The sequence below is a fragment of the Indicator indicator genome, chromosome 30 (genome assembly GCF_027791375.1).
Source record: "Indicator indicator isolate 239-I01 chromosome 30, UM_Iind_1.1, whole genome shotgun sequence".
Classification (NCBI taxonomy): Eukaryota; Metazoa; Chordata; class Aves; order Piciformes; family Indicatoridae; genus Indicator; species Indicator indicator.
Window position 1 is genome coordinate 3,247,154 of NC_072039.1, and position 24,487 is coordinate 3,271,640.

Here is a 24,487-nt window from a genome sequence, read left to right on the forward strand (position 1 = left end):
TGATTCCACCCCATTGTAGGAAACAGCTTAACCAAGCTTGCATGCTAATCACCCCTCAGACACAAGCATGCAGGCATTTCATACTCTGCCTAGTGAAAGGGCTAACCCTCCTTGACACATTCACCACTAGACCAGTGATTCTGAAGCAACATCCTGACCCTTAATACTGTCAGTTTCAAGCTATCAAGCTGAAAAATCCTTGATAAGGTGAGAAGATGTCACCATGAATCAGTTAGATGATGTGCCTAGAGTTCTGCAATACCATTTTCTAAAAGTTTGTCTTTTTTTTTATGCACCATTGATTGACAGAAGGAAAAAAAAAAATCCATTATTTCTTTGCTTTCCAAGTCGCTCTGTGCAATGACTGACTCTTTGATACTGTCACTTTTTCAAAGTAAACCATACAAGCCCTCCTAGTTCAGCTTCAAGAGAGCTTATGTCCATTCTTTGTTTTCCACCTTCAAAGGCTTTAAAAAAAAAAAAAAGGGAAAAAAAAAAAGGCAGAAAGTTACTAAAATGGTGTTGTCATAGATTCATGCGCAAGTGCTCTGGTCGTTTGGAGATCATGGGGAACGCTTGTTTTTTGTATGGCCCAGAGTTTGGTTGCCGGATTGGAAGCGGTGCCGAGGCCTCTCCACAGACTGTCACATCCATTTGTTCTATTCCACTCGTCTCCATTGGATATTCCACAGGTGGCTGAGTGTTCGATGCGCTGGCAGAAGCACCTCTTCCCCAGAACTCCCCAGGGGAAAACTTTACAGGGCTTTAAAACAAAGAAAAAAAAAAAAATCAGAGATGGAGATAAACACAGCACCAATGTCTGTCCTTGACTCTGCAGGATGCTGAGCTCAAACTGACTGTTGGGGTAAATTCCTATTGGGAACCTACAGGAAGGCTGAAGAGGGACTTTTCCTAAGGGTGTCTAGCAACAGAACAAGGGGAGAATGGTTTGAAGCTGAGGGAGAGTAGGTTTAAACTGGATCTCAGGAAGAAGTTCTTCAGCACAAAGGTGATGGGACTCTGGAACAGGCTGCTCACAAGGAGGTTGTGGATGCCTCCTCCCTTGGGGTGCTTAAGGCCTTGAGCAACCTGGTCTAGTGGAAGGTGTCCCTGCCCATAGTAGGGGGCTTGGAGTAGATGATCTCTAAGGTCCCTTCCAACCTAGGCTCCTCTAAATTGAGGAACATTTCTAATTCTTCTTTCCACTTTAGAAAAATGGTTATGTCTAGCTTCTACTCCAGCCTCTTGTGAAATAAAACTGTCTCATCTGAGCAGCAAGAATACGTGTCTAGATTGCAGAAGAAATTTTCTGTACTAACATGACTCTTCAGCAGTACATAATTACTTAGGATGTTCTGAAACAGTTCTAGAGGGATGGTGCACCACAGTCACCAGGCTGTGAGGCTGTACCAGCATTGAACAGCAATCAAATCAGTACTTCCTGTGTTGCCAAACAGCCCAGAGGTGCCTCTAATAAGGTGGTTTGTAAAAGAGGATCAACGCTGCACTTTCTAATGGCAGTGATGGGCTGACTGAGAAGAAAGGCTGCACTTTGTATTTCTAGTGCAGATCTATTTCAATTACTTCTCCAACGTCTATTACAAAGGAAGAAGAAAAGAAGGCAGAAAGATACCTGACTGGTGTCCTAGGGCTACCTATGAATCTGCGAGGTGATCGAATTTTTGGTTCAAAAGAAAATTTCTCTTTTACGCTTTCAAGTACAGATGGAGCCACGTACGTAAAACCCTGCAAAAGAGGAACAAAGATTCACAGTTACCATCACTTGGGCATGAAATATTAAAGGAAAATTATAAAGAAGAGAGTAAATGTAGGCTTTTAGTCACTGTAAAGACTTTAGTTGCTGTAAAGTGATTTCTGCTCACTCCATGAAGCAAACAGCAGGACTTTGGGGAGTTTCTACACACCCCAGATACTTCTACTTGCATCACCCCCAGGCATGCTCAGTGTAATTGGTTCTGATCCCTGGAAGGGCCACTCTTCTCCCTGCATGACTGCGAAAGCAATCACATGCCCTGGCTTCACATTGCAACTATGAATTAGAATGCTGACATTTCAGAAAGCAAGCCATGTTTGCTGGGCTGGTTTATCTATATAAAAGGATTTTCAAAGCCCTTCAACATTTCAAACCTATAGCAAGCAGAATGTGTGTTTAAAATGACAACAGTTTGCTTCAAGTATCAGATTCAATACAATTGATTTGCCTACAACGCCCTGCTGTTTCCAACAACACAGCAGGGTGGTGAAACACTGGAACAGGTTGCCCAGGGAGGTTGTGGGTGTCCCCTCCCCAGAGGTGTTCAAGGCCAGGTTAGACGGGGCCTTGAGCAACCTGGGTTAGTGGAAGGTGTCCCTGCCTGTGGCATGGGGTTTGGAACTGGATGATCTTCAAGCTCCCTCCCAACCCAAATCATTCTCTCATTCTATAAGCACACCTCTCCACAATCATCACTATATGCTTGTCCTTGGCTCACTCACCAGAAAGACCTGGTTGGCACTTTCACTGAGAGTAGAGTCATCTGGGCTATCAACAGGAGTCTGACGTGTAAACTTTGAATCAAACTGGCTCACATCCTCTTCAGATTGCTTTGCAAAAACAAAATGATTAAGGGTTTATATTACAGATATCAACCAAATGGCTTAGCGGTGATCAGTGCAGCCTCTGGGTGGAGTTCATTCCATAGGTTTTTGGCAGAGCTCTGCTGTAGTAAAACCCTGGAGTGGTGTCGGAATCCTGTCGCTGCCAGTGGGAGGTCACTATGGGCACTGACACTGAGAAATAAAGGCAAGGGGGAGGGGCAAAAAGTATGGATCAAAAAGGAACACAAATTAAAAAGATGCCTTTAAAAAAAAAAAAAAGGAAAAGAAAAATCTCAAATTACAAACTAAAGCTTTTAGAAATACAATGCCAGTTTCTTGTAAGTTTAGCCCTTGTCACAACCAGCACAAAACAGTTGCAACTGTTAAGTTTTTGGAAGCCTCTTCAGGTAATTTCATCCTATCTTTGCAAACCTAGAAGGTGTTCATACTGTGAGGGATAGAGGACAACTCTGGAATAAGGAGCTATGAAGAATATGGTTTAATTCAGTCAAGGAACAACAGACAGAATTCCAAGATCCCTTCTCTCATTCCCAAGTGTAACTGAAGAGGCAGTATTTGTGCAGGCCTTGTGCAGCCATATGGAAGCACATTTTTCAAAACCCATCTAGTTTGTACAAGTAACTTCCATAAAATTTACTAATAACAGAAAACCCCAAAACGATCTTCAAATATTGAATTTGGAAATAGCAGTTTTGTGTCATCCTGAATTTCATTCAAGACAGTGAGGGAGGAAAAAAAAAAAAAAAAAAAAAAAAAAAGAGTCCCCCAGGCTGTAGTCTGCTCAACATGATGCCCAAGTCAGTTTAAAGTGAGATCTTTAGTAGCCAGGAGCTATCAGGGTGGCAATTTCCATTGTTTTGTAGCTAACTGCATCCAGAGGGGAAAAAAGGACAGGCACCCCATGCCATCAAAACATAAACCAGGATAATAGAGGCATATTCATCACATCACTGGTTTGAGGCAAACTTTAATTACTGCCTGTAATGCACAAGAAGCATTGTAAATATTAATAAGCAAACACACAGAATGCGTCATTAGGTGACTTCATTTGCTTTTGCTTAGCAACAATTTCTCATCTTGGTTTCACCTAAGTACTGACTTACTGTAGAATGTTTAGAAGCAGAAGTCTGTTTAACCTACAGGTTGGAAGCAGGAGGAATTAAAACTGAAGCAGAGCCTTCTTCTTCCAGGCTGAAGATGACAGATTAGCTCTTAGCTGATTTTTGCCACCTTCTCACATGCAAACCCAAGATCCTGTTCCAGTGACAGATGAGTACTATGACCACAGAGCAGTAAGACACCACAGCAGGCTCATGACAGCCAGCATTTCATATTGTGGGGACATTTAAAAAGGCTTTTAAAATTGAGACAGCACCAGTTCTCAGGAAGAAAATAAATCAGAATGGCTGCATCTGGTAGATCAGGTGGTAGATCTGCCACCTTAATGTGACAAGAGTGAATCTGAGAACCAGTAATCTAAGGGGATGAATTGAACGAAAGTACTTTAACAAGTGGCACTCCAGTCTGTAAGAGTGAATGCTTCCTTAGATTCCATGCTAAGACCCTTCTGAAAGGCACACAAGGAGTATCTCACAGCACTCTGAGTACATACCAATAAGGGTTTAAAAGGAGGTTCCACCTTTCGTGCCAACAGCTCATCCCAGTTAATATGTCTGAAGAACGGGTGAGCCTACAAGAGTTAGCAACAGCACAACAGTCATAAATCCACCTTCTGGGTATCAATCACAGAAATTTAGGAATGAAGCATGTTCTTTTCAAACACCCTCTGTGGTGTGTCTTTCCAAAAAATCACCTAATGGGTCTAGTGTAACATATTCTGCAGCACTAAATCTGAGCATAGCTGGGAGAGGTGAAAATTGATACCAGGCCTCCCAGTCAGACACCATTATGTTCCTGTTATGTTTTCCTTGAAGATATTAGAAAAAGCCACTTTACATGCAAAACACCTCTACATTTTTCAACTTTAAAAGTTAAGATATCTAAAACTACTGCCAAACCACTGTATTAATGGCAAATTATCAGAACTGTGAAATAAAGAGGACTCGCTAGTGCATTGGTATTAATCTTACCACAAAAAAAAAAAAAAGTCAAACTGGAAGCAACAAGAACTAAGCCTCCACCTTAAATTTTAACCATGCAACACTGAATGCAAATCAAACCCACCTTTCCCTTCAAATTGCTGCACTAAGGGCAAGGGCTGGCAGGTCTTTGGTCAGACTGCTAGACTATCAATTGTTCTTGTATGGCTGACTGTAACAATTAGCTTTGTGCAACTAGAAGAAAAGATCTACTGGAAGGCAGAGCTAAGGAGAAAAATTATTTTCCAAATCTCAAATTCTGAAACAGGTCAACAGCTGCTTTTGTTAAGCTTTAAAGCAGTCACATTTTGATCAGCTGTCACCTGTGGCTGCCTTTTTGCTCTTTACACTTTAAGACAGAAATAATCTCCTTCCCTGATGTACCCTGAAAGCTGTTTTATTTTCAGTGTGGTTAATTTAAGAATTCTTGTGTGAAGCAAAAGTTACCTGAACTTCTCCAGCATCTCCAGGACCAGCTCCTAGACGTGAGGCAGCATTTCTTTTTAGCAGCTTAAGGAGGAAAAAAGAAAATCCAAGAAAGCAAAATTAGCTATGGCCCTATGACTAGACTAGTTCTAGTGAATCATCAGTTGAATGAACACCATGAACACAGAACAAGCAGAAATCCTGCACTTATCAGAAAACCAAACAATTGCATTTGTCAGAAAACCACTTTCTGTGCCACGCAAAACCAATGAGGACTTTTAAGTAGTGAAAAAAGCAGGAACTGCATAGTTGTATCATTACATTTTCTACACACACATTTAGTACTGACATTCACTGAAATTCTACCTTTTTAAGCAGATCTCTGGCTTCTTGTGTGAGGTAGGGAGGCAAGTTGAGTTTACACTTGAGAATCTTGTCAATTGTTTTCTTTCTGTTCTCCCCAGTGAAAGGAGGCTAGAAAGCACCATTGTAATGGGAGGAAAAAATAGGACTTGTTCAGGTCTCTTATTTGCATACAGAGAACTCACTTCAGTACTTTATAAAGCAGATAAAATTACTGCTAATGGGACTGCCAAAGAACTGATTGGCTGAGAGCAGCCTATGACTGTATTCAGTCCAGCTGTAGTTGTATTGTTGTTGTATTTCTTACTTGCAGCATACAAAGGTGTAGGTCTTTACACATGCATCTGAATCAGAACAGAGGCAACTACAAAGCTAGGAAGAGAAATACATGCAATTATAACTGTGCACCTACTGCTCCAGTCAGCATGTCATACATTAATGCCCCCAAACTCCACCAGTCCACAGCACGATTATGCCCACTCCTCATCAAGATTTCAGGGGCCCTAAAATTAAAAACAACAAAAAAAAAAAAAAAAAAGGGAAATATGAATGTGTTTGAACAAGCTCTGACTACTAGGTTTCAAACCAAACCAATACCACTATTTATCAATATTTCTATAAGTGACTGAACACATGAACCATCAGTTAAAAAAAAGGCAAAACTTAGTCATTACCCCCAGAACCAGAGTAATATTTTATTTCATCATGCAGCTCACATGTATTCAATTGTTCCACAGAATGTGTGTGTGACTGTTCCATCGTGAATAGATTCTTTACATAATCCGAAGTCAGTCAATTTTACATGACCTGAAATTAAATATATACAATTTAAGACTTGCCAGAATTCTGGTATTTAAGTAACATAAAAAAAAAAAGAAAGAAATTTTTAACATGGATAACTCTGAACTACTTCCACCTATCTTCAAAGCTCCGACAAAGCAATAGAGCTATACACCTGAATGAGATAAACATTCTAACAGATAAAACCTCTGCATAAGAAAGAGTTACCACTTAGTGGAGAGAAACAAGACAAACTACCAAACCTCGTTCACATATTGACAAATTACTTAAACAAAGACTGTAGAGCATTATTCAGGCAAGCAGGCTATTGAATTTTACTGCTTGCTTCAAAGTTCAGAGAACAGCTGTCAAGAAATTGTAAAGTCCCCTGAATAATTCAGTACAAAGACTTAGACAAAGTAACTCATTTGTTGAAGGTAAGATGAAAATAAGGGATGGTTCAGACTGCCAGACTAATGAGTGTCATACACCTATACAGTATGCACTAGCAGTGCATTCAGCAACTGCAACTACTGTCAGCTGAAGTGCCAACAGCTAGATATATCATTTCAGCTACAGATGATTTGGCATCCTGCCTAAACTGCCTTTCCTAACGTCATCCCCATTACTGAAATGTCACTGATGCTACACAGAAGACACAGATCTTTGTGTACTTTACAGTGACCCAGTAAGAAGAAAAATTTCAGAGCTGCAGAAACATCAAGTCAAACATTCAAAAAATGTCTGTTTCTGTACTCATGGAACCTGAAGGTTGCTGTGCCCTATTATAGCCAAAGAAGCTGTGTTTAAGGGCAAGCAATTAGCCTTGGCAATTCTTTAGTTACACCAGGGAGTGATAACAAACATGCCATTGTTCTAAGGAAATTCATGTGAGGGTGAAGTGTTGTGACCTTTGCAGGATTGTTTTCAAATGACTGGCAACATAACTGTTACTGTATTTCTACCTTGATGATTAAGCATGATATTTTCTGGCTTCAGATCACGGTAGATGATTCCTTTTTGATGCAAGTGCCCCAGTGCCATTGAGATTTCTGCCAAGTAAAAGCTGAAAGGAAGTGTATGCCACAAAATTAGACATATTCAATCATGCAAAGCATCTGAAGCACTAAGACCACTGGATACACAGCAGCAGTTCCTTGAAAGTATCATTAGAAGTATATGAGAGAATAAATGAGAAACAATGATGCCTTTGAGGTTGGTTTCCCAAAAGGCACAGACTACAAGATGAACTACAAAGTTACACCATTAGCATTAGGTTTACCTGTTCAGAAGCTACCTTAGAATGAACATATCTGGAGGAACCTGCATTTACCAGTTAGTGGTTAAAATACACTTCAATCTGCATCACCACATCTAGATGGCAAAGTTGAAGGGGGAAAAAAAAAAAAAGTGAAGCTACAGAGGTTAACTGGCAGCACCCAGAATGCTGTCTGTGGAACAGTATTACAGCTCCACAGGTCCATGAAAGCTGTTCTGAGGCATTATCAGCATGCTCTGTGGGAAGACACAACCATGTTCAGTGTGTGAAGCCTAATCAGGGACCATTTCAACTTGTTTATTGGTAAAATGTCAACATTCAAAAGCCTTCTTTCCTTTATTCCAGTAACCACCTGTTGATATCATGATCACACATCTGATTGTTAGAATAGCCCTTACAGACTGGGAAATTCTGTAATTGGCTGGTAAAATTTTGTGTGGATTGGGAAGACAAAAAAAAAAATTGCATTTACAGCAAGTCTTTCATGTTCTCCTCTTCAACACCCAAAACACCTCCTTCACCACAACCCCGGGGAATGTGGCTTCATTCAGCATCTTCTGTAAGACTGGAGTTAACAGCAGTACCAACTGGTAAGTACAGAACACATACCTCTTCCCAAACCCCAGTTAACTGCTCTTTTCACTGGACTATGAAATGAATGAGTAATTATAAATAGTTTTTCAAGTCAGAGAGTACAGTTTAAGTACTTGAAAAGGAAACCCACCCAAACTATTAATTTACCAAAATAGATTCACTTACCAAGCTGTGTCTTCCATAAATATCCCTTCTCTCTCTAACTGCATAAATAGTTCTCCTCCTGTCATGAGATTATACTCTATTAAAGCACCATTTTTACTCAGTCAAAAGTCTATTTTCTAGAAGAACTATAAACAACAGGTATTCTGTCCTGCTCTCACAAAAAAACAACTAAGAACTTGCTATTCTGTTACTCTCAGAATTCTAACAATCTAAAGAAAAAACAAAAATAATCAAAAGAGCACACTGGGGGGGGAGGGGAGGAAAAAAAAAAGGCATTTCTGTCCCTGTTTTCTCTTGTTATAGCTTCAGCAAACTGCCTTTCATCTGTGTCTGCTTCCCTATCTGTGAAATAAAAATAACACTTTCCTGTTTCACAAAGAACCTGCAAGGACTAAAACCTCAGGTACTCTGTGTACCTGCATAGGATCCAAGTGTAACATACAGGAATCACAACCCTGATAGAAGAAAAGGTATTAAAACCTTTCCTCACCTGTACTGTCATGAAAAATAACTATGTTTCATTCATCGTTACGGTATTGAATTAGAAGGCTTATTTATTTTATTCTATGCATTGTTAATACTTAGTTTACATTTTCAAGCACCATGCCAATAGTTAGTTTTTATGAGTAAAAAAAATCCAAATTCTCATTGCATAAGATACCAAGAAGTGAGTAACATAATTCCATATACTGACCACTGAGATACTCAAGGATGAGGTAGAGTTTTCCACCAGTCTGAAAGGCATAAATTAAGTCTACAATGAAGGGATGTTTCACTTCCTCCAGTATGTTCCGCTCTGCTTTTGTGTGAGCTGTATCCTTTGCATTCCTTACAATCATTGCCTACAAAAAGCAGGTATGTGAGCATAAAAAGCATGCTAAACAAGGCAGACTTTTATATTTAGTTCAATTCTAAGTTTTCTAAATCACTACATCTGAGTCAGCAACACAGTAAATAAAATTGCACCACAATATATAGGCAACATGAGAGGTTCCTGGCAGAAGCTTAAATTACAGAATTATACAATAATAAAGGTTGTAAGACTCCACCTGACCTATTTCAAGCAGCTGCTAAGAACTACACAGATCATTTTATTTCTAAATCCAGCTGTATCTGGATAACAACTATATATATATGACAATGTTTATTCTTAGGTATATCAGATAATTGTAAAAGCTAGCTGGAGGAACAGATTTCTTTAGATTCAGACAGCAGTGAAATGTGCACATCCAGGTTACCTTTTTAAGAACTTTCATGGCAAATATTTTCCCAGTGTTTGCTCCAGTTACTTTTCGTACTTGAAACACCTATACAACACCAATACAAAAGCAATCACATTAAAATCACATTAACCATCACAAGTTAAGTTAAAAAACCAAGTCCTGTGAAAAGACACATGAGATCACTACACACTGCAAGGCTGCCTGAAGAAGCACTGGGGAGTTTCTGAATCCATCTGGTGTCCCCATCCTAAGGGCACAGAGCTGTTGGAGCAAGTCCAGAGGAGGGCCACAAGGGCTGGAGCAATTCTGCTGAGAGAGCAGGGCTTGTTCAGACTAGGGAAGACTCTAGGGGGACTTTGGAGCTGCCTTCCAATATCTGAAAGGATCCTAGAGGGAGGCTGCAGAGGAACTTTTCAGAAGGGCGTCTAGAGACAGGACATGGGCGAATGGTTTGAAGCTGAGGGAGGATACACCTCCTTCCTGGGGGTGTTCAAGGCCAGGCTGGATGAGGCCCTGAGCAGCCAAGTCTAGTTGAGAGGTGTCCCTGCCCGTGGCAGGGAGGTTGTGAGTAGATGATCTCTAATGTCCCTTCCAACCTAAGCCATTCAATGAACCAGAACCAGCCTGGGACACTTTCTACTGCCACCAGCTGGCAAGGCTCTGCCAGTGACCTCACTCCCAGGACACCAACCTTGGCAGCAGCCCTGAGGTTACCTCCTGGTAGAATTAACTTTTCAGAAAACAGGATGGGAAGATTAGACCTTGCCAAAGGCAGCGAGCAAGCACTTTAACCACCTTCAGCACACTGGATTTATTTACTTCTGCAGAGAGGAGCTCTTACCTTGCCATAGCCACCTTTGCCAAGTACACGCAGTAACTCAAAGCACTCTGGGCGGATCTTTTCTGGACCTCTGTTTACACTAGTCTCTGAAATCTCAAATTTTTCACAATGTTCCATGCCACTGGATAAAACCAAAACAAGAATGTAAGAGTAGCTGATACTCAAAGAATGATCAAAGGAAAGTAAGCAAGCAAAGTACTGTCTGAAAAGCATGCAGCCTATCTGACCTAACCAAGTGACTGCTTTGGAGATATGCAGAATTCTCAGCATCAGGAATTTTACTTAGGTGTGTGCAAAGCAGTGAGCTGCAACCTGCACAGAAAAGATCACCTGCAAATTTGGGGGATCTACAGATTCCTTCATCCTAATGCATAATAAATCTTAGAACTACATTTAAAAGACCAAAAGCTCAAGCTGATTTAGCTATACCTACAAGACTTCAAGTAAAGGCAAGGGTATGTTAAAGTTTCAGAACACATTCAGCAGCCCCAGCCTCCATGATAAGACTTCTATAACACAAATATCTTGCAGAAAAAGCTTAATAAAAAAAGAAAAAAAAATCACACAATTCTGAACATGCCACAAAAGCCTGAACTATCATTTAATGATGCTGCTAAATTATGCTCCAGTTCTGCAAATGACTAACAGATTGATCCTGCAGCTGAACTGTTGTAGCTATCACTGCTTTCTTCTCACAACATGGTAGGCTGAAACAATCTGGCAATCTGTAAATGAAATGATGCTAAAGGTAGCTCTCTCCTGAAGCTCAACCCAGAGCTCCTGACTCCTCATCTGCTTCAGGCTGCTGTGCACATCTGCAACTGGAGCCCTGATAAAGGGAACAAAACAATGTTCTGCAGACAGTGCATTAGATTCATATTGCAAAGATTATTCAAGAGGTAGGTTAGAGGAAACAAAGATTAAAAGACAAACAGCAAGTTTTGCCAGAATGTTATTTTTATTATTGTTATTTTATTCAAGGTACAATTCACAAATTTTGATGAGGAGAAATGGCGAAACACCTAGAAACAACTCAAAACTGACCAAGAATTACAAGCTTTACTGTTTAACTTAACAATATAACAAAATCTGAAGCTACATGTGGCTGGCATGAATGATACAGAACATTTTCTAGCAGCAACTTACAGGTCATATTGGCCAACTCCTCCATGGTCCATGCTCTCACTTAATTGACCCTGGGGATGGGAGGAGTAGAAGGAAGATTAATTATGGCAAAATAAAAAAGCAGAGTTAAAAAATAAATCCACTGATGTGTTTCACAACTTCTTAAATTATATTTAAAAAAACCTATATAGATTTGTAATTTATATTATTAAACACATCTAAAGCTCAGGAATAAAAAAAATTATCAGCAGAAGATAAGAAATCTGCACAATTCTGTGCCAGATTTGCAATACTTCCACATATCTCAAACAGTGACACAAGGAACCTCTGTTTTGCCTGACTGCATTGTTACTCAACTGCTTAAATATTAGAGGTAACAATTTTGCTCCCTTAGGTGAATTTGAGAAATGTTAAGGTACTGCATTTTCCTTTACAGCTGCCTTTATATCCACATCTTGCAATCCTATTACAGTATTGTGCAGATGAGAACAACAGTAAAGATGATGGGAACAGGTGAACTGGGATTCATACACACTAAAACCAGTCTACTAAGATTTTATTATTCTATTTTGGTAATAATCAAATCCTAATAGTAATGGAAGCATTACTCTAATGATAAATATCTTTCCTGGCTAATAATCATTCAGACAAATTAATGCATGCTAATATTACTCAAAGTTCAAGCACTTAAACATCAGAATTAGTTGCCATTTAAAGAATGAAACTCAATTTTGAAGAGATATTTTCTCCAAAGAGTTTTCAGCCTGATCCCTTATGCCATATAATCCTGCCCTGTAACTGTGGCTCTGCAAGGCAAAAGAAGTGCAAACCAAGCAGACTGCTAGAACAAATGCAAACAGAATTTCATGGGCAGGCTCCTAAGGAACTTTAGACTATACCTTAACATTTTGATTTTGAAAAATATGTACATAAAATAACAACTGCAAGTTAGTGAGAAAGAGCCTGAAACCTACAGGCCCATACACTGAGTGATGTGTGAAATTCAGAGAACCAGAAGGGAAAGAAAACACTGAGATCTGCTAAAGCAGACCAAGCCAAGGAGTGCATTTTATAATATTTTACAAGTGAAAAAACTAAACAGAGAAAACTAGAAGCTTTCATTAGCTTCCAAATTATTAAACATTAAGGTTTACAGAGGCTGGTTTATTTTGGTGAGTGATCTAGGAGAGAATTTAACTCCTGGTTCCACCTACTAGCATCACAAGCTATTATGGAGTCCAAAAGTTCAAGTTTGTTTCCAGGTCAGAGAGTTGCTAGCTAGCCCATGTCCTCTTGATAACATTTAATAGAAAAATCCAGTTTATTGACAACTCTTTCACAACCAAACCCACTAAAGCTGCCCTTGACCCTACCCTTAGATGCCAACTTTTAAAAATTTCCACAGACAAACACCCATCACATTCCCAGAACAACTTCTCAAGTTACCCAATGGTTCTGGCACAATTCGCATGTGCTTCTCTTGCCCCTGTGAACTATGCCTTTCATTCTCAGTATTAACATGAGCAAAGCTCACTTTAGATAACCCCTTCTGCTACTCTCAGGATCCCCTCTCAGTAACCCAAGAAATGCAGTGGTGTCCTGGCTGGAGGGCTAGCAGCCCTTCAGTCCATACATAATGGTTCAGCCTAATCTAGTGTGAGGTGTTCCCTGCCCATGGCAGGGCAGTTGCCACTGGATATCTTTATGGTTGTGCCCATCTAAAGCTACAACTGACCTGCTCTTGCTACCACCAGGCTTACAGCTTTCAGCAGGTACCAACGACCAGCACCACAGAGACGAGATAAGATAGTCCAGACTTTACACCTTGCAGGCTTCCAGTTCAGTGACCCCAACTGCTCTACCTGCAATGTCTCTCTGATCCTTGCATGACAAGAACACCACCTACAGAGATAACTTCCAGTGAAACCATTTTTCCCCTTACATATTCCTGATGCTTCCCCTTCTTTCCTACTCTTGCATTCCCTGCTTTGCAGTTCTGTTTTAATTTCAAGTCCACTCTCCCTCTGTCTGACAAAACTCATCTGAAAACCAAATCAGGTTGCCAGTGTGCATTCGCGTCCGCAGTTGTGACTAAAAAATTTATAGCAATTTTCTGGAGTTCATAATAACTAACAACTTCTAAAACTGTTTTTTCAGACTGAATTATTGCAACCTGAAAGACGACAAGCTCAGATTTCTTGTAACCTCCCCTTTAGAACCTGTTCTTGGCAACACTCGCAGAGTGATGCAAGGGACATTTTTTAAGCCAAGTACTTGATTGGTTCTTGAGGTAACAGACGGTGCTTTTCCCTGAAGGTTGGGAAGTGAACAAGCCTTCAGCTGTCAAACCATGTCTCTACAGTCTATACGTCGGGTGAGTATTCCAACTGAAAGAGTATCCAGTTATCCCAAAGACTCCAAGAATGTCATTAGTATTTAAATAGCAAAAAATAAACGCAGTGGCAGTTGAAGCGACTGAGAATGTTTAATATACAAAAGCAATAAGATATCTCCTCCAAAGCCTTAACAAAATCTATACGAACACTGAAAAAGCCCTACAGATTACAAGGCAAACCGTTTAGGAAAGCATGAAATGGAGATGCCGCTGATCCATACAGCCCTTTGGGGCAGTATTTTAAAGCTTTGCTTTTAGTTTTGGCGCTAGAGCAGCGACTTTATACAGTTCCAGAAAGAACAGCATTCCTGCACTGACGTTAAAACATGTGACAAGGAAGAAAAAAAAAAACACAGGAAAAAAAGAAAAACAACCCCAGTGCCGCGGCACTCGTGCTAGGAAATCCAACATAAACTTCCAAGGGGAAAAGCTCCCGCGAGTTTGGCGCAGGGCCGGCGGCCCCGGCCGGGGAATCCCTGCCAGATGAATCGCCAGCCAGCTGCCTAAACCCTGCTCCTAGCTACGGGCGCGACACCGCTTCCTTCGCTCGGATAGAACTTCCCCGGCCTCCGGGGCGCTGCGGGGCCGGGCGCGGAGCCCGCAGCCGCCGCAGCGCTGCCTCCCCCCGGCGCAGCTGGCGGAGCAGAACGGGCGGCTCTCAGCGGGCAGGGCGCGGCCGCCTCACCTGCGCGGGCCAGGGCGGCGGCCACCACCGCGCTCCACCTCGCGTCGCCCAGCTCCGGCTCCCGCCCTACTGCAGCCACAACTGCGACTCGGCCCCTGCCCGTCTCCACCGCGTCTCCACCATGCCGCCCGCTGGCGGGATTCCCCTCGGAGCGGGCCCGCGGGCCGTCAACCGCTCCCTCCCCTCAGGCCTGCCCCTGGCGCCGCTCCCCGCAGCGGCCTCCCTCTCCCTCCCCGCGCTGCGCCGGCTCGGGCTTCTCCCTTCTCTCACCCCCTCCTCCAGCTCCTCGTCCGAACCCGCATCCTCAGGCTGGTCCAAGTCGATGTCGAACACGCCCGCCATGGCGCGGGTGTGAGCCGCGGCGCCGCCGCCCCTTCCTGGCTGTGCTGGGTGCACGGGGCCTGGGCCGCCTCATGGGCCCGCACCCCCCAACTCCGCCACGGACGCCATCACCGGCTGCCCGGCCTCAGCGCGCCTGCGCCCCCGCCCCAACTCCGGGCGCCGCGCAGGCGCTCAACTCTTTCCGGCAGTGGCCGGGGTCGCACGGAGCAAGCGCGGGAAGAGCCCTGCTGGGCGAACGGGCATGGGACCGGGAGCAGGTATGTGCAATGCGCACCCGCCCGCCTTACTCCTGGCACCGAGCATGAGCAGAAAGGACAGTGAAGCCGCTGGGGAGGCGCTTGCGCACAGCCCTTCACGAAGTCCAGAGGCCCAGCCCTTGTACCCGGCCTGCCCGGAGGTCCCTCTGAGCAGGCGCGAAGCGCGGTGTTCGAAGGCGCGACTCGGTCCGAAACAGCAGGGAAGGGGAGCTCACGTACCGTCTGTGCCCGAAAGCCTCAGAGAAGGGTGTCGAGGTCAGGCCTGAGGAGGGGCAGGCGTCCAGCGCTGCCCGGGCAGGCAGAGGCAACTCGAGAGGGCGGCTGGGCCGGTGGGGAGGCCCGGGAGGGCGCGGGCTGGCCAGGAGAAAAGCGCTGGAAGGGAACGAGGTGGCCGAGCAACGTGAGGGCCGGGGGGCGGGCAGCACCGGGAACATGGTCCCTGAGGGACGGTCAGCCGCCGGTAAGGACCTGTGGGCACGGCCGAGGCCCAGTGGGTGCCCGATGCAGGGGGGTGGCAGCGGGGCGCAGGACAGGAGCCTTTTCTGAAAGTCATTTCTGTATTTATTTTCTGCGGTGAGGGGTAGTTCAGTGTTGCAGTAACACACAGGCTGGCCTTAGGCTGAGGTGCAGCCTGCCAGCAGTGCTGAAATCGAGCACAGGGAGAAGTTCTTCAGCGTGAGGGTGGTGAGGCACTGGAACAGGTTGCCCAGAGAAGTTGTGGACGCTTCATCCCTGGAAGTGTTTAAGACCAGGCTGGATGAGGCTTTGAGCAACCTGGTCTAGTGGAAGGTGTCCCTGCCCATGGCAGGGAGATTGGAACTTAATGATCTTTAAGGTCCCTCCCAACTCAAGCCATCCTGTGGTACATTCCATGACGTAATCAGAACTGGCACACACCTGCCTGCAATAACCAGCAGGATCGAGTAGCAGGCCCTGGTGGCTATCCAGAGAATGCTGTTACAGAAGTGCTGCAGCACAGCTAGGATGATAATGAAACATAGCAGCCAGAATAATGAACTGAGAATAATGAACTTGATTCTGTGAAAGGAAAATAAAAAAGTGAGAAATCAGAGCTACTGCAAAACGCTGAGAGGGGAAATAAAATGTCAAAACATACCAATACTGAATGAAAAACATTGCTGCTTGTAGTAGAAGCAACAGGAATACTCTAGGGAATCCTTTTGTCACCTCAATGCATTTTGGCATCAGGCCCTTAGCAGTACAGGACAAAATCAGCTACATTTTTTAACAGGCTTCACATTTCTAAAGGCAGATGGTACTTTCTTATTATGCATTTACAGCCTAATCCTGTATCTTGGAGTTAGAATTATTTGTCTCAATCCTGCCTTACTAAGCAAAAGTGAGAAAACAAAGACTTGGGTTGTTTTGTGGTTGGTTTCAGCTCTTTCCAGATACCTAGCAACAGCAAACAGATTGATTTCCTGTAAACTGCCATTTGCAATCTGACATTCAGGAGAATGCTGACAGTCTGCTTTTGCCCAGAAGCAGCCAGTGGTTGTAGTTTAGCCTTTTCCTTCTCACCAGAGGAGCTCAAAAAGTTGCAAAACCCGATCAGAAGTCTACTTGTCACATTTTCCCCCCTTGCTTTCCCACAGTTACTAAAGGCATACTTTTTTTTTTCAGGCTCAAAATAAATAAAAATGTCAATAGTCACAGTCCAGCTTGGTCAGTGTGGTAATCAAATTGGCCATGAGGTGTTCAGTGCTGTCTGCAGTGATGTTCATGGCACACATGGGTTGTGTTCCAAGAAGGAGAATGAATCCTACCATGATGCTTGCAAAGAACGTTTTTTCTGCCAGGAGGAATCAGAAGGTACAGCATTTGTTTCCCACAGCAGGGCTGCTTTCCAGCCTAATACAGCTAAGTAGACTGAATTAACAAAAGTCCTTTTCTTCCAGTTGAAGAATGAGGTTTACTTTCACAATTGTCACAACCCTGCCTTCATGACATGGCTAACAACCATGGAAGGAAAAATCTGTGCAGTAAAGTGACTGCAGAGCAAATCTGCCAGCAACACAGGGGGAAACTGAGCACAGGCACAGACATCATATGCCCCTCCAACCATCTGAATTTTCTGCCCTAGGTAGATCACAGCATGGAGTGGGGCTCACAGTATCTGAATTTAATCTTATCAGACACACTAAGTGGTTTCTTTCCTGAAAGATCTGTGGAACAATAGCTGTTTCTCCAGAAATCCAGGCCATTGCCAAGTCCTGCTTTTTGTACTTGCACTGTCCCATTGAGAGTTCAGTGTATGTGAGTGGGAGAAATACAGTCTGGGGGGTGGTGCAAGTCTGTCCATCTTACTTTAAAAAGTTCTAATATTGGCACATTATTCTTAGTTTTGTTTTCCCTCCTACCCAGTACCTGTGGCCCGAGCTGTGCTTGTTGACATGGAACCTAAAGTCATCAGCCAAACCTTGTCAGTGGCTGCCAGGTCTGGCTGCTGGAAATATGATGATCGTTCGCACTTCAGTCAGAAGCAAGGCTCTGGGAACAACTGGGCAAATGGGTATGGACAAGTATTTCAAGCTGCAGTAAGGGAACTGGGGAGGCTAATGAGCTGTGAAAGCTCTTTAGGAGTGGTACTATTGTAGCTGTGTGAGGTACAGAGTGCCTGCATCAAAACAAGTGTGATAAGCACACTTGGAAGTGATTCTCCCCCTCTACTCTGCTCTTGTGAGACGCCCACCTGGACTACTGCATTTAGTTCTAGTGCCCTCAACACAAGAGGGACATGGAGCAGTTCAAATGGGTCCAGAGGAGGGCCAGGAGGATGATCAGGGGGCTGCGGAACCTCTGCTATGGGGACAGGCTGAAAGTTGGGGCTGTTCAGCCTGGAGAAGAGAAGGCTCTGGGAAGACCTTAGAGCAGCCTTCCAGTGCCTGAAGTGGGATACAGGAGAGCTGGGGAGGGACTTTTTATAAGGGCTGGCAGTGACAGTATGAGGGCCAATGGATTGAAGCTGCAAGAGGGGAGATTTAGACTGGAGATCAGGAAGAAATTTACAGCGAGGGTGATGAGACACTGGAACAGGCTGTCCAGGGAAGGTGTGGATGCCTCTGGTCTGGAAGTGTTCAAGACCAGGTTGGATGAGACCTTGAGCAACCTGGTCCAGTGGAAGGTGTCCCTGCCCATGGCAGGGGGTTTGGAACTAGATGATCTTTAAGATCCCTTCCAACCCAAACCATTCCATGATATGAGTCTATGTAGCATTAACTTAAAAATAAATTCAAGTTAAAGTAGCAGTTTGTGTAGCAGTGAAATGTCTAAGCTGCCTTTCCCAAGAGGAAAAGGGTCTTTACAGTAAAAATGTAACATTTTAGAATGGAGTGAGTGTACTGGGTTTAAGAATAGGAAACAATAAGAACAGTTTATAAACAGCTGCTGTGTAAAATAAGTGTCACAGCTGAGGATTGCTCACTGCAGAGTGAATAGATGACATAATGTGAGGTTACAGAAATATAATAAGAAAAATGTGCTTTAAGAATAGCTTCACCTTCCTGCTTTTATTCTGCTATAACCTGCTGTGCCTCCATGTTTTGTCTGTTATTCAACAGTTACTCTGTTCATGGGCCTAGACACAAAGAAGCAATCATGAATCTGGTGCAAAAAGAAGCAGAGAAATGTGATCGACTGGGTGGATTCTTCACCATAATGAGCATGGCTGGTGGCACAGGATCTGGCTTGGGAGCGTTTGTCACCCAGTGTTTAAGAGATGCTTTTCCAACCTCATTTATACTAAACCACATTATCTGGCCCTATGGCACTGGTGAGGTGAATGTCACATTTCCCACAGTTACTCTACAAGTTTATAATCACTGTTTGTTTTGAAACATAAAATATCTGCAACTGAAATAAATCAGGGGAGAAGTGCATTTTGCCTTTTAGGAGTTCAGTGTGACAGAAATAAGACAGCTAATGGAACTGTCTAATATTTGTTACACGTCATTTCACCAGGGGAAAAATGATTCTTCATGATCTCAATGCTAAAGTATAACTGAGTTATAGTTAAAAATTTCCTGTTCTGACAATATCTCAGCATTATTGTCAGTTCCCAGCCGGATTTTATGTTTGTATGAAGTGAGCTGAAAAGCAGGATTTTCACAGGCTTTGCTCTCTTTCCATGAAAAAGCTCTGCTAGCTCCTGACCTCATTCTGCCCTTTGGCAAAGAAAATGAATCACTTCCTAAATCATAACTGAGGAAATTACATTAGCCAGTGGATTATAAACTAGAAAGATTAAGCTGTCTGACTCTCATTTGAGTGTATGTTTGTTTGTTTCCAGGTCATTGTTCAAAACTACAACTCTGTTTTGACTCTGTCACATCTGTACCAATCATCAGATGCCCTTCTTGTTCATGAAAATGATGTCATCCACAGGATCTGTGCTCAGCTGATGAATATTAAACAGATCTCTTTCAGGGATGTGAATCAAGTCATTGCACATCAGCTGGGGAGTGTTTTCCAGCCCACTTACACAGTAGAAGGTGGCTCACACTACAGCAGGAACCCCTTAGGTATCTAACTATGATACAGGTGCCTAATGCATTCTCACACATCTTTCTGTAATCATTTCAGGTTGTGAATTTAAGACCTTCAGGTCTCCTTACTCAAGTATTTGGATATATCCCAAGCTTTAAGATGGGAAAAGTGAAGCAAAAGGCTAAATTAGAAGTTCAATCCCAATTTTGTAACAGTCAAAAATAGATCCCCCAGCTTCTGGTTTCATTCTTTACCAGAAGAACCCTGTTTCTCCTTTTTCAAGTGATTACAGACACCCCTGTAGCTATTTACATTTCAGAGGAAATTGGTGCAGGACAGTAATTTTAGACTGAGTTTTACATTTCACATTAAATTAGAAATTTGCTTAGACTGAAACAAAATGCAAGTTTTGTGTTTTGCAGAAGACAGGCTTGGTAACACGAAGCAACAGTCTGAGACTTCTATCTTTAAGGCATTAGATTAAGTTACTCATGTTGCCAAGAGTTTAACTTGTAAAATAAACTTTCTGTCAATCTTTTTAGCAGTGCACAGGGTCTTTGAGATTTTGAGTCAGGCTATAAAGTGAGACAATTCTAGAGTGTAAAATAAAAGCTACTATCATAGCTTGGATAGAACTCAGCAGTTATTGTAGAAAGTCTGCATTACTCACTCTGATGTGCATCCATATATATATGTATCTGTCAAATTAAAACTTCAAGGTAAGAAATGAAGCACAACATGTAAATTGTTAAATCTTTGCAAAAATCTTCCTGTTTTAGCTAGCCTATGCCAATTTTGTCCAACAGGAGCAGCTGTTAATTTCTCCTTTCAGGAGACTTAATGGAGACATTGGTTCCACATCCTGAATTCAAGATGTTGGGTCTTCGGAACATACCTCAGATGCCTGAAAACTTCCTTGCTTACAGCACGTTCAGTTGGCCTGGACTCATCAAACACTTAAGGCAGATGCTGATTGCTAATGCTAAAATGGAGGAAGGTAAAAAGCATTCACTCATCTTCCGTACCCATCACCCTTTAAGCATTTATTTTTACAGATGAAATAACACTTACTGTTATGTGGAGCTCACTGCCTAGCTTCAGTCAGTACAGAAGGGAGCTGCTGCCCTCTGACAGCAGGAATTTGCCTCCACATAACCAGCTGCTCCTTGAACTATTCACTCAGCTGCCACTGCAGCTCCCAGCTTGCTCCTGTTTTTGCTCCCAGACATCTCAGTTAATTATAACTATTGAAAATACACAAAACAAGCCAACAGTTCTTAGCCTTGCACTTAAATGACACGATTCATTTGGAACATTCTTTGGACAGTGCTGCTAGTCTTTTGCTTTTTACACCTTCTAGTACTAAAACTCATGCTTAGCTCTCCCCTATCATTTACAGTGTAGCTTCCAGTTGTGCAGAGAATGAGCTGGCAGATTGCTAAGTATAGAAACAAGTATCCATTTTCTCTGGTAAGACTGGTGACAACCAGGCAAACGCTGCTGGATTAGCAGTTTTTCTGAGAGCTGTGTAATTGCTGCTTAACTAACATGCAGAAGCTACCACCTTTAGTAGATCTCAACTCAGGGCATGGTGTTAGTTACCAGCTGAATCTTCAGCTAGTCTGAATCCATTTCTCATCAAACATTAACTTTTTTTATATCTTTTTGCCAAAATCTCCTAGGTATTGACTGGCAAGTAAGACCACCACAGCCAGGCTCCTGCATCCCCTCCAGCCGTTCCACAAACAAGCCACTGCATTTCAACACTTCCATTGCCAACCTGGTTATCCTGCGAGGAAAGGAGAGCCACAGTGTAGACTTAGGTAAGAAGGACAGGCAGGGTACCTCAGGGATTCTTCTTTCACATCTGTCTGCTTTGCAACCATATCTGATGAAAACGAAAATCCCCAAGGCCACATATTTAGCTACTAAGGTAAATACTCCCTCTAGAGATATTTTAATGTCCAAGACCATGTTGTCTAATTCCTTGGGGCTATACAACAAAGAATTCTGTCTTTCCTGAAGCACCTGAGGGAAGGAGGAAGAGACTGAAATCAGTATATGCAATAGAATATAGTGTCTGAAAATACATTTAGCTAAAGAATGATGAGCACAGCTTGTAGGTGAAGCACTGATACAAGAGAATGCTTCTAGAGAATCTAATGAATCTGTTTCACACAGTTACAGTTCCAACAGGCCAACCACTCTGCAGATTTTTTTTCAAGGTCTGAATTGATCTGCCAAGAATTGATTAGGTCACACAGCACTACTTGAGCTCAAGATGTACAGATTGCAGCTTTACCTTTGTCAAAAGGGCTGTCTTCTTTCTGCTACAGGAAGTTTCCAAGATCCCTCATTATACACATCATGGCTGAACCCTCAGGATGCCTTTAATGCATGGAGAACACCAAGAGCATTTAACAAGTATGAAAAGTCTGCTGCTTTGGTCAGCAACAGCCAGTTCCTGCTGAAGCCTCTTGATAGTGTTGTAGGAAAAGCCTGGAATATGTTTGCTTCCAAGTAAGTGAAATAATGATGTGGATACTTTATTAATAGCTGCTATTATCTTGAGGGGTAGAAAAGCCATTGTAAATACAGCTCACTCCCTCAGCCAAGCAAAGCATTGGTGAGTAAGCAGAAGACTGTGCCCACACTTCAGTGGAAACATTTTAATGCTTGAAACATGATGGCAGGGTGAGGAACACAGGGCAGTGCTTACATTCTGTGGGTAAGTGAGACCACATATGCCAGTGCTGTGAGTTTGACTTGTTTTCCAGTACTGAAACTCCCCAAATGTAGGGCATTCCAGTGTGACCATTCTAAAAATATCACACAGGAACTCTTTTACTGATTATATAGTTTCTAAATTATGTACAGACATACTCATGGAAAAAAAGGTTCCTGACTCTGTTCAGAAGCATTTAGGGGACTTGTGTGTTTACCAAGGTTCCCATTCAATTAGCTTGATTTTTCATTAGACCCAAGCAATCTAGAAAAGACCTGCCTCTTTACTTTGATCATCACCAAAGCTAAGGCTACTGCATGTCACAGCAAATGTCTGCTAAATATGAGCTTCTAGCACAGGAATTCTGCAATTAAAAGCCAGAAGAGGAAAACTGCCACTAGCTGTGCTCTCAGTTTTACCACCCATTACAGAAACACTAGTGATGAGAAGCAAGCTATCCTGCACACACAGCTTTAGGCTCTGCATCTCAAACCTAGAAATTACTTTTCTGATTTAATAATCACTTCTTCCATTTCCTAGTTAGCCCAATTTTGTTTCCTGAAGCAATACACAATGTAATAAAACCTATCAAAACCAAGTCATGACATCAATAAATATGAATTACAAAATGAGTTCAAGTAGTAACTAACCAGCATGGTTCTTGGGTGGAAACCAATCTTCATTTGAAGTCTTCACAGTAACTCTACAATCTCATTATATGTGCCAGATTCTTCACTGAATTCTAATGTCTCACCCATTTTCTTGTGACTCCAACACACAGAGCCTATATTCACCAGTACACTAAATTTGGAATTGAAGAGGAAGATTTCCTGGACAGCTTCACAGCTCTGGAACAAGTCATCTCCAGTTACAGCATCCTTTGATTTTCTTGGAAATGGTCTGAAATAGAAGATTTGCTGAAAGAACCTAGCACTGGAAAACTTCCATCAGCTTCTTGAGTACATCAGTTACTGGACTGCAGATATTTTTCAGTCTTGTAAGCAGTGTATGTGTGTGTGTGTGTGTTTGTTAAGAGCTGAATCCAAACTGAATCTATTCCTATGGGCAGATATTATTTATAGTTAAAATAACTAATAAATAGCTATTTTTTTCAATCCATTTGCTATGTTCTTAGCTAAGATTTTGAACATTATTGTTGGCACTAGGAAATTTTTCATAAAGAGTGTCTACACAGAAGGCTTTTTCTCCATGCTGAACTCTTAAGCATCTAAATTACCATGAACTGATGGGTGATAAAAATTCAGTGTGTGCTTCACCACAGCAGTAAGACATTCCTGATCCTCCAGTTTCTAGTTGCCTTGATAACACTTTGCCCTAAGAGTGCCTCAATATGGATAAAGAAAGCACAGTAACAGCCTGATTGATCCACACCCCATTGGGGTACCAGTCCAGGTATAATATATTGTGCCACACTTCTTCCTTTAAAGCAAAGGAAGACTTGAAAAACCTTAAACCTGACAAAACAGTGGAAGTTTTGAACCATCTTTAAAAGATGAAAAAATAGCAACCACAAAAAAACACCAACATATGAAGGGTTCTTCATTTTCCTGTTGTTCAGGGCCAGGTTAGATGGGGCCTTGAGCAAACTGGTGTAGTGGGAGGTGTCCCAGCCCAGGGTGTGGGGTTTGGAATTAGATGATCTTTAAGGTCCCTTCCAACTCAAACCATCTATGAATCTATAATAATGAGTTACAGGCTTTTTGTAGCCACTTCACTGTATCATGTTTTCAAGTGGTGTCACCTAGCCACTGGAAAAAACATTTAAGTCCCTGTAGCATATCAGAGGTCTTGGCCATTTGTTTATAGATGAGATGCACTAACTCTCTTCTCCCTAGTAACAAGTGATAGGATGAGAGGAAATGGCTTCAGGTTGCAACAGAGGAGGTTTAGGTTGGATATTAGAAGAAACTTCTTCAGTGAAAGGGTTCTCAAACAGTGGACCAGGCTCCCCAGGGAGGTGGTTGAATCTCCATCCATGAAAGTGTTTAAAAGCTGCAGAGATGTGGTGCTGAGGGACACGATTTAGCACCAGCCTTGGCAGA

At 42.6% G+C, this 24,487-nt stretch overlaps 2 protein-coding genes across 9 annotated transcripts; one reads left to right on the forward strand and one right to left on the reverse strand.

The window, feature by feature from the left end:
- Positions 1-507: 507 nt before the first annotated feature.
- On the reverse strand, positions 508-14,936 carry RPS6KB1 (ribosomal protein S6 kinase B1). 4 transcript variants are annotated; one of them, XM_054394472.1, is made up of 15 exons: positions 14,865-14,936; positions 11,536-11,585; positions 10,390-10,510; positions 9,564-9,632; positions 9,020-9,167; positions 8,326-8,383; positions 7,253-7,353; positions 6,224-6,314; positions 5,920-6,010; positions 5,511-5,618; positions 5,166-5,228; positions 4,232-4,309; positions 2,497-2,604; positions 1,634-1,746; positions 508-763 (listed from the first exon to the last, which is right to left on the reverse strand). In XM_054394472.1, the coding sequence occupies exons 1-15, from the start codon at positions 14,934-14,936 to the stop codon at positions 526-528; spliced, it is 1,509 nt and encodes a 502-aa protein (XP_054250447.1). In that variant the 3' UTR covers positions 508-525. The 4 variants fall into 4 exon arrangements, with proteins under 4 accessions (XP_054250447.1, XP_054250448.1, XP_054250449.1 ...); XM_054394473.1 differs by lacking the exon at positions 9,564-9,632; XM_054394474.1 differs by lacking the exon at positions 2,497-2,604.
- A 1,918-nt stretch (positions 14,937-16,854) lies between these two features.
- Positions 16,855-23,308, forward strand: TUBD1 (tubulin delta 1). Of its 5 annotated transcripts, none has more exons than XM_054394291.1 (8): positions 16,855-17,035; positions 17,579-17,726; positions 18,775-18,991; positions 19,503-19,734; positions 20,532-20,696; positions 21,382-21,522; positions 22,036-22,219; positions 23,206-23,308. In XM_054394291.1, exons 1-8 carry the CDS (start codon positions 16,855-16,857, stop codon positions 23,306-23,308), a joined length of 1,371 nt encoding a protein of 456 aa, XP_054250266.1. The 5 variants fall into 5 exon arrangements, with proteins under 5 accessions (XP_054250266.1, XP_054250267.1, XP_054250269.1 ...); XM_054394292.1 differs by having other exon boundaries at positions 16,855-17,026; XM_054394294.1 differs by lacking the exon at positions 22,036-22,219 and having other exon boundaries at positions 16,855-17,026; positions 21,382-21,535.
- Positions 23,309-24,487: the final 1,179 nt, after the last annotated feature.